Genomic DNA, 10,866 nt, shown 5'->3' on the forward strand with positions numbered 1-10,866 from the left:
CAACATCGTTCTGGGCAAAGATATACCACCAAAATCACATTTTGTAGCCAATGAAACGGCTTCTTTTATTTCCTCTACACGATCCAAGTAATATTAGCGATTTGCGAGTTTTCAATATGTGTGTATGTGCTTATGTGTGTGTGTTTTTTCACTGATCAATTACATTAACTTTACTCTTTCTTCTAACTAATCTTCGCTGTTCGTATAGTCAACTCCTCCTTCACGACACTGCCAAAGCACAAAATTCATTGATAGATATGAGAACTATTGTAGGCCCCTATTTCACGACTGTAAAAGCATAATGCACGAAACAGGATACTGCCTTGTTGTCAGTTTGAATTTTATTAATGAATTTTGCTGCAACCCTTGCCGTTGTTCATGATATATCATATTTATGAAATTGAAGCATTGTTTAGTAATAGGGATGTCTGCGTACATTGGTTAACGTAATACGATTACTCCCGCCTTGGAATCCACGTGGTTACATAATCCTACATTTCTTGACTCCACTGCGACAAAGCATGATCGTTTGCATGAGTTCTTCAACGATGAAATTTTGTAAATTGGGTGAAGGTGCAAGAAAATATATATTCAGAAAATAAAAATCGACATTCACAGGATGTTTTAGCAGATGGAAAGACAGTAAAACAAATGAACTATGAATCACCTTTAGTTTTCACACTGCGTTTTTGTTCTTTTTCTTTTCAGTTGTATTAACTATGACAAGGAGATTTATATTCCGCTGTGAATTTGATCATGCTTAAAATTAGTAAATTGTCAAACGCTAATTTCATTGTCCATTTGGGGTTTTAATTGCGGTCTAGTAGACAAGAAAGTCGAGCATAATAAAATGAATTTTAACTGACATCATATCGATTTTCTTGTAAATATGGGAGAAATCATTTGAACTTCATATAATAGAAAATATATATATACACCATGAACAATAAAATGCCGTGAAATCTCAACAATACGGTGTATGTGTTTTTTTCAATCAAATACTTTTTGTTTTTAAATCAGTTTTTGCATAAAACCTTAATGTATGATTCGTTTAGTGCATCATTGCTGTCTTCCAGGTTGCCAAATATGAAATTATGCAACTGATTGACAAAATTAGTTAATTCGTTCATCGATCTGAATTTGCTATGAAACCCCTCAAATGACTTTAAGAATGCGTGAAGATGGATCCTTTCGCATGATACGTTTCAACGTGGACTTTTATGTCGTGTGTATAACCTAGTCTTGGCTTGGAAAAAATGTTGAACCATGAGTAGAACCTAGCCATGTTGCGTGTATACCATTGAAGTGTTAAAGTACGCTGAATCAAACTAAAACAGCACAACGGAATTGTTGATGGTGTGGATGCAATACGACGCTGCATCCTGTCTGGAATCATACCTGCCAAACTATGGAAAAGATCCTTGCCATATTAAAGCAAAGAAGTAAATTCGCAATGCGTGATTAATATCAATCTTAACACAAGGCTTCATTTTGTGATCGGAAGAGTTCTGCTCTACAGCAACGTTTTGATAATGAGTACGAGGGCACATACTTCACACTTTATAGTTGGTAATACACAACAAATTCTGAGCACTTTAAGAAGAAATTTTGTTGAGAGATAAAAGATACAGCGCCGCCATCGTTCGGTCGTGATTGCCTAGACTAGACTAGACAGACAGACCCTCTAGTTATCCTGCCTCAGTTGAGACAGTACACCTTCGTCAGGCTGCTGGGTGCGGGGGCGGGCTTGGGCGGCGAAGTCGGATGGTGTGTGGATACCCAGATGGCGACGGGGGCCTGGGGCCTGCTCCATACGCGTGAAGTCGTCCTGACCGATTCTGTGATGGACGCAGGAAGAATACAAGAAGAAGACTAGCTCAGAGTATGAACTTGCACAAACAAAAAAGTTTCTTAGAACAGCGTGTCTGCCTGATGTTAATGTCCTTTCTCTGTCTCCCTCTATATCAGTGTGTGTGTGTTTGTTTGTGTGTGTGTGTGTGTGTGTGTGTGTGTGTGTTTAGGGGGGGTGCCTTGTCTTGCCCCCTTGCCCCCCCTCTCTCTCTCTCTTTCTTCTAATCTTTCTCAATTTACTCTGGGTTAGGTCCGTTCAAATTTCCAGCTAACTTTGCAAAATGTTCTCGAGACCAAGACTGAATCCACTGCCACCTATACTTAGCCACTGTTTTCATATTACATGACAAAATAAAGGTAATTTCATCCTTTATCCTAAAATCTATATCTATACAAACTCGCCGACTGATTTGGGATTTTACGTTGATAGTTTCGCCATCGATATTATAGGATGGAGTCTTTTGTAGGTCAACCGTCACAATATTACAAACGTCTAATCGACGTTCAACGTCCAGACCTATATTTTAGCAGTAATTGTCTGTGCGGGAACGATGATAGCCAAAAGAGTGTAGCGATAATTGGCAAAAGGAAAAGTACGTTTACGTGTTACGTACCTGTTAGAAGACCAGTGGTCACCGCAGCTGTCCACGTCACTGGTCAGAATCCACGTGGTCTTCATGACCTCGACGCCGTTGCAGACGTGACAGAGACCAGTCCAGGCGGTGACCGACGTGCCGCCGTTCCACAGGACGGAGAAACTGACCGTCTTTCGAGATCTGTCGGCGGACGTCCAGCCTGTAATTCGGCCAGGGATGGTCCCTTCATTGGCAATAAAGGAAGCAATGTTATTACCCAATTTTCAATACGAATCTACTGACAATGCTACGATTAATAACAGCTTGCCATACCGGGGGTACCTTATTGTACCATTATGCTCACGAAATGACTGGAAATGGTCGTAACGTTGTTATTTTTTTCTTCTTCATATTGTTAATTCTATATTCGAGAATGGTATTTTTATTTGGAATTAGTTGATACACCGGTACTCTGTTGCCGTTCAACGAAGGCGCAATTATGCTGTTTTTGGACCACGAACAGACGAAATAAATTCTGAATCATTAAAACAGAGCACGTGATAACAGAAAGAACATCAAAATGTCTAGCTTAAAGTAAAGGGAAAATGTTACTACATAATCCTCATGAATGAAGTATTTTGTACGCTAAATACGGTAAGAATTGCCCGCGAACTAAAAAGTGAGCTGAATAGCTCAAATAGCTCTTTAACCTGTCTGTAACCATTATTCAAACATACGTTTTCATCATCAAACATTACAGATTTTAATTCGACATTGCATTGATGTGATGCCTTTCAACGCTTTCCCCCGTGACATCTCTATAACGTCTCTTATGAAATCAATTTTAAAATAAAGCAAAGATCTTAGCCAACATAACGGTCACTGAATATTACCAGCTGCTCCAAGTTTACGCTCAACGGCAGTCCTGAATTCTCCAGTCACGTGACCAGACGGCTCAATTTCGATGATCATCTCAGAACCATGCCCGTTATACCATGTGCCACTGACATTGCAGGCTTTGTTAAGAAATAAATAAAAAAACACACACACACAATGAAAATCTGCGTAACTTTCTTCAAATGACTGATGTGTTGTTTCCACCACACGAGATAAATTCGTATTTGAAACTGGCTTCTCCCTGTAAAAACTAAAAACAACCCCTCCCCCCCCCTCCACACACACACAAATAAAGGTAAATTAAAAAAATCCAACGATGAATGGTATTCCAATTGAATTTCGATTATATTTGAACGGAACGCTTTTTTTTTCACGGATCCGAATTCTATGAAATAACAATAATATTGCTTTCAGTCATAGATTAGAATATGATTTATGATTTCATCGTCTAAAAACTTCTCATTGTACTGTACAAAACATGACATTTTATGTTATGAGAAATCACTGGCAGGAATGCTAAAAAAGAAAGCTCATCCAAACGACGCTTAAAGGCAAAACATAGTTCTGGTACACCTGAAAAAATTGTCAATTTTCGCTCCAAAATGTACACGTATGCCCAAGAAATGTGTGGAATAACGCTGTAATAACAAGATATTCGTTGGGTAACAACGCAAATGCGAAATATTAACCAAAAATCTTCGCATCTCAGAACTTTCCCGATCGGGGTCAGGCTAACTCGGACACAACTCGGCCTCACTTAGAATATGACGATCATGAACTGCGTATAAATTGTCTGAAATAGGGCCGAGTTGTCCATGAGAGCGAGTAAACCTGGATCCTTCTGGAATAAATACCGACTTTTACTTTTGATCTCAAAATACTCCGAAACAACGCATCATCCCGGCAAATCGCGCCAGCCAGGTAAGTTTCTTGGTAGACTCTTTCAATATATTGCAAGCAAATATGAAATGGTGCAAGACGGGTTCTCAAACCCTTACCAGAACTATGTTTTCACTTGAACTCTTTTTTGTATGTGCTTAGAATGCCAATTAGCAAAGAAAACCCCGGGGTCATCCCACGAGACCGACACCCACGAGTCATACAGCCTACGAGTTACTCAGTCCATGAGTTCGACACTAAAACAAAAACCCCATGAGTCTGACACTAGGCAAACAAAACCCACGAGTTCGACACTAAGCTAAAAATAGATAAAAAAAATAATAACAGATACATACATAAATAAATGAATAAATAAAAATTAAAAATTGAGTTCAACACAACATAATGGAAAAAGTGGATCACGAGTTCGACGTTCCATCACGGGGCTTAATGTATCGGTCTCGTGGCAGGGCCTTGCTCGTTTAGTGTCGAACTCATGGGCCTCCTTTGCTTAGTGTCGGACTCATGGACCATCTTTTTTCTAGTGTCGAACTCAATGGTTGCATGACTCCTGTGCTGTGTAACTAATTGTGGACTGTATGACTCGTGGGCTGTGTGACTCGGCTGTATGATTCGTGGGTGTCGAACTCGTGACGTGCACCTGAAACCCCAATAGCGTTGTACACACTTTGCATGGAATATTGTCTCTGAAACACAAAGGGTTGATTTCTTACTTGCCACTCCTTCGACTTGACCGTTATCCTCTGGTATCTGAAATGGAATATATGAATTTGTTGTGGTAACTACAGGTATATTTACTTCTCTTGATTTAGAAAAGAATGAGTAAAATATGCACTTCCTCTATAGTATCCGGGAGAATATATTTGATTGAACGGACTTTTTTATGCTATGCCTTCTTTTAGATAAAATCCCATGAATGGATCTATGTTAAGATTTGTAGGTGCTCACTGGTCTGGAAGGTGCAAAGCTGCACCCGAAAAGGTGCTACAGTTCCATGTGTCACGGGCAAAAGGTGCAAAGTTGAACCCATTTTTCTTACGAGTGTTAAATTGCATATGGGTTCAGTACGTGTAAAAGTCATCTCCTCGTACCTGATAGACGACGGTCTCCTGGAAGGCAACGCCGACATCCTGGCCACCACGATGTCCGTGGTGGCGGTGGTGGTGGGGATGGTGGTTGTCCTCGGAGTTACGAGGAGTGGTGACAAAGCCGCTCGAGCCGAAGACGAGCCCGACCAGCAGCAGTGTCCAGTTCAGCATGATCTGGAAATGCAAAGAGATCGAACAGCGAGAGCGATAACGTCACGGTTCGTACATCCAAGGTGTGTGTGGTAACTCCTTGGTACATCCCCGATAGAACATGACCTAAACACAGACCCACCCCCGTCCCACCAGAAAGGAAATACTAGTACATATCACAACAGCTATTCTTATGCTATTACATTGTTACCAACTGTGTGTTAATTATGACTATAACGATTATACTAATACCATTACTAGTATAATTATTATTGTTATTATCATTATCATTATTATTATCATTATTATTATTATCATTATTATTATTATCATCATTATTATTGTTACTACTACTGCTACTACTACTATTGCAGCTGATTGACAAATTGCCCTACATCGACGTAAATAAGCACTGAATTGATTAGCATTTTAGTAGTAGCCATGATAAAAAAAATCAAGGGCGTACACACTCGAGCAGGATTCGAAACTTCAACCTCTTGATCTCCGGACAGGCGTCGTCTCCACTGGACCACCGAGCTTCCGCCCGACAGCAAATGTTGGTTCTAATCCTTATACAGGTATGTTATAGCATGCAGCGGGTACTGCGTAATTATTCAAATTCATGACATTCTTTCGTCGAGATGTTTTCATTGCAACTGATTGACAAATTGCCCTACATCGACGTAAATAAGCACTGAATTGATCAGTGTTTTGGTAGTAGCCATGATTTAAAAAAAAAAAATCATGGGCGTACACACTCGAGCAGGATTCGAACGTATAGGTATAGACTATTGCAATTTTACCGTTCACAAACCTACCACAGCCATGTGTTGCATGTTTCACACACCGGTATCTTTCATCAACATTGAAATGTTTTAAAAAAAAAAAGGTTCACGGGTGAAAATGTCAGTGTACGAAGAAATTTGTTGCAATGCAAAACAGTCGGAGGTCACGACATCAAAAATATTGTAACGTAGCAAACAGTCGGAAGTGTGGTGTAGGATAAAACCATCATAATAATTATTCCCTCTTCGCTATATCACTAACTGACTAATATGCGTCAAATCTTAACTCTTTTATCCGTAAGTCTGATCGACTTTGAATATCTGTAGACGGGTCTAGGGCAACTACCCCCTGGGCAATAACCCCATACCCTTCCCCTGACCCTAACCTTAATCCTAAACCTAATCTTAACCCTAAACCTAATCCCAACCCTAATCTTTACTCTAATCTTATCACCAACAAGTGTTTAGCCGGGGGTAATTGCCCTGATACACTCTAAATAGACTGACGCTCTATGTATCATTTTTTAAAGGTTTTTTCCTTTTTTCACGGCCCTTTATCATAGATCTAATGCCGCCATAAATGGACATCAAGTGTCAACTACCAGTTCTTAAAAGCAGCCACCTCTCAACGAACTTGTATATACTGTTCTACACAATCCCATGCACGCTATGACTTCGAATGAAGGGGGAGGGCGGGGGGTGCTCACATTTAACCCTTCCTGTGCCAGGGACTTTGGACAGTGTGCACAATGCTATGGGGTTTTCTGTGCCAATCAGCACTCAGAGCACTCAAAGGGTTAAAAAGTTTGATCGCATGCAAAACGGGTTCAACGCCATTTTGAAAATTTTAAAGTAAGGCCACCATCAGACAGAACAAAATAACTACAGTATCCGATGATACCTCACTTGTTGCAGAACAAAAACATTCTTGAAATTATACATATATATGAACAAAGATGTCACATATTCTCTTCTTATTTTTTTTTTGTTCTTAGCAGTTTTAATCGCAAATATCTCAAATTGACAAGAATAGGGTTAACTCGCTTGTGACGAAACATTTCGTTTTTACATGTTCATTCTCACTGGTTCAAATATTGTCTACTCCCTGATAATAGGGGAGAATATCCGCAAAAAAAAAGGAATATAAAATCAGAAGGATCAAGACTATAAATCTGCAAAAGTTTCCTATGTCAAGAACCAGCAATTAGAAAGTAATTTTAAAAACAAAAGAAAAGAGAGAGAGAGTGTGTCTGCCATCAGGAAGTGGACGAAAGGAGGAATTGCCGAGGTATAAGAGCAAAGGCACACAACAGAATTTCGACGGTTCTATCATATGAGGACTATAATGGCAATACAGCAGCAGCAGCGGCCTGCGCGAGTCGTCTAAATTGGTGACAAATGGGAAAACTCGAATAAAAAAGAGGATTGGATCCCAGCTTTAAATTATTATTTTCCCTTTGAAATATATCGACAAACGGGGAATTTTTTCATGAAAGTATATTATGAACCCAGTTGAAGTAAGAACAGCTTATATACCGGAACATTGACTGCATCAAAGGATCAAGAATTGAGGAACTTACGGAAGTTGGGGAGTTCGAGAGTGGATGAGGTAAGATGTCGGGAAAAAGGCAACTATATCAGGTTTTGAATGTTCATTCTCCTGGCTGTGTAATGTTTATTTTTACCGATAAAAAAGAAAACTTCCCATTTAAAGAAAAAAATGATTTGAAAATAAGCAGTAAGATCAGTATAAGCGATCGATTATTGAAACTTTGTCAAGTATCATAAGAATTTGAGTGCGTGCCAATCTATATACCTCTATAAACTACAATGCTTTATAGATATGTCACGAATGAATCGAATCTCGCTTGCGTAAAATTCGTCGGGTAAAAACACCCAGTAGCACGAATACAGGAGGTGTTGTATGATTCATTATAAAATTGTGTTGGGTGATGTTTGCATCGGCGATAGCCTTGACACAGGTTTAGAGTAATTGATACAATAATTTTCGCAGAAAACGTGACTTAAGTACCACTATCATGGCGAAATAGATGAGACGTAAGCTACTCAAGACTTGTTATAACTCCAGCAGTGCGTTTTGTTCTGATCACAACATGAGCACTATACCGTTTACTTAAATCTTCCCATGGTATATAAGTCTGCACAGTCTCCACATAGACTGATCTTTTGTTACGTCCTCTCTTACTGCGAGATGCGCTTAGCAAGTGTCAAAGAAAAGGAGTGATTAACTACGCAAGTACAGACTGAAATTGTAAGGTTAGGGTCAAAAGACAAGCTTTTGTTGACCTCACATAGACCACATTGAAGTGAGCGCGTTCCATCAAAACTATAGTATAGTTAAACCACAATGGGCTTTTGGACTTGGTGCAGAACGTAGTAGACTGAACCATCTCAACGTGCTCCTTGAACTTAGAACAGGCACGGAGCAGGGAGGTGGGAAGAGACCCCCTCCCTGCACGGAGCTAGCCTTGAGGCTGTACTAATAGCTCCCTGTTAGAACCAGGGTTACAACTTCATGACAAGCATTACAAGTACATGTATATGTGTGTTGTGTAAGAGGAAGTCAGGGAAAAGAAGAGCACATAGCTATCCCAGGTCCCTGGTCTAGTTCTGGTAGTCGGAATCATTATTAATTATGCAGTTTCAATGGTTGCAATACTGTGGAGCTACAAAACAACCCCAACATATAATTGACGATGTCCCACAAAACAATCAGACAGATAAAAACAACATTATCAACTCGAAGTCAAACAAATAAAACATCACAACATCACAGCATTCATAGCCATTGCAGATTGAAACTATTAAACATACATGTGTATATCCCTTTGCTATCTCTCAATAATGAACAAAAAGTGCAGCAACGTATAGCAGTAAAAAAAAAGTAATGATCGAGAGCCATAAAGTGATATATGCTAGCTTATTTACTCGTTATGGGAGCAGGCAAAATAGTACTATTGTTCGATGATCAGAATGTCGTCGAACGTTTGTTCATATAGGAACAATACCTTAGCATAAGCCGAAGTCAACTTCGGCAGAGTTCAAAGGAACTCGGTGCAATCAAATACGCTCACGTCTTTATGTTGCTTACTGTTAACTACGTTATATGATCGCATAACCTTGGCCTTTTCTCCCAGTTTACATTGAAGGATGGCAGAAAAAATTGTCCCTTTGAAGCGCTGATTTCTTATCGACATCCTCTTGAGCAGTTATCTGCGATTTACAGTTTAAAGATTGATAAACAATCACATATACCCGGGAAGCTGATTATTCGGTTGCCCTTTGTACCTCGTCATACAATCAAATCAGATGTTAGGACGAGATTTATTGATGTAATAAAGATTCTCCTTCACTGGGCATTTGGAGGTCAGTTGACATGCTTTTCGAACAAATCATAAATTGCGCAACGTTTTGTCGAGTGACTATACCAACTTTGACCGACGTATTTTCTAGTCAATTAAAGAAGTGGGATACTTCATTAGCCCCGTATTATAAAAGATAATTTGGCACACTATTACGAGAATATATAGCTTAGGATACTACCATGCGACATCATGATGATATAGGCATCATGCGTTGGCAAATGAAAGGCAGGGTTCGGGAAATCTAGACAACTAAAAAAGAACAAAAACATACAGAAAACGGCGGTGTAAGGCAGGAATATATCCCATCATTATGCAAAGATGTTGCACGTAGTATTATCATAGGTCTTTTGAGTATAGAACGTGTGAACAACTTACTGACTATCCATACGAAGATAATAAGATCAAGTATGATCGCTTATCCAAGCCAACCGTTGGTGTTGTAGTATTGTTATATCAAAAATAATCGTAACACTGAGAAGGGAGATGTTCAAAAGGTATAAAGTAAGGAGAAAAACTTACCCGATTCATCTGGATTGATTTCAGAATTGGAGCTTTCTACAAGCGCGCTCTGTACTTCACAGGTAAAAAGCTGAAACACTGTCAAAGCTCCACCGGTAGAGTGTGGACCAGCTGCGATACCGATGGTTGCAAATACAATGGGCCTAATTTGCACTTGGGACAGGAACTAAATGAGCATTGTATGTTAATCGGGCGTCTGTGTTATCGTTCATCGGTATTTGTACTTCAACTCTCGACACATAGCACGATTGAACGGATGCCAAACAGTGCTTCTCGCGATCACACGGGGACCTCGGGGCAAAGCTTGTCTCGTATGACAAAGGCCGCGGGGGGTATTGTCCGGGGGTATTAGAACCAATGGGGGGGGGGGGGGGGGGGGGAGGGGGGCGTGACTTTGGACTTGGCCTGTATTAACATTGCTGCATTTACGATCAACCTTCTAAGAAAACAGGCACCTCAGAGTAGCACTGACGAACTGTGCAAAATAATCGATCGCCAATGGATATGGGAGACACAAGGGATGTGGATCATGCAGTCCAATGGTTTGCTGATGATGAAGAATTATGTTACGAAAATTGATTAGGCTATAGGCACCTGTTACGTTGAAATATACAAAGGGAAAGTGACATGGGGGGGGGACGGTGAAGGAGGGTGAAAGTGCATTCATGGAAGGAATGTTGCAAATGAGAGAATCAAATAGTGAAAGTACATAATG

General features: G+C 39.9%; 1 protein-coding gene across 1 annotated transcript; it reads right to left on the minus strand.

Moving 5' to 3' along the window:
• Nucleotides 1–1,051: 1,051 nt before the first annotated feature.
• Nucleotides 1,052–10,299, minus strand: LOC139736578 (avidin-like). Its single transcript, XM_071647327.1, has 6 exons — nt 10,152–10,299; nt 5,315–5,485; nt 4,937–4,973; nt 3,320–3,442; nt 2,466–2,670; nt 1,052–1,838 (listed from the first exon to the last, which is right to left on the minus strand). Exons 1-6 carry the CDS (start codon nt 10,158–10,160, stop codon nt 1,685–1,687), a joined length of 699 nt encoding a protein of 232 aa, XP_071503428.1. The 5' UTR covers nt 10,161–10,299; the 3' UTR covers nt 1,052–1,684.
• Between the last annotated feature and the right edge of the window lie 567 nt (nt 10,300–10,866).

The sequence above is a fragment of the Diadema antillarum genome, unplaced genomic scaffold (assembly GCF_040938485.1).
Source record: "Diadema antillarum isolate AM-2024a unplaced genomic scaffold, OU_Dant_1.0 scf00000028, whole genome shotgun sequence".
Lineage (NCBI taxonomy): Eukaryota > Metazoa > Echinodermata > Echinoidea > Diadematoida > Diadematidae > Diadema > Diadema antillarum.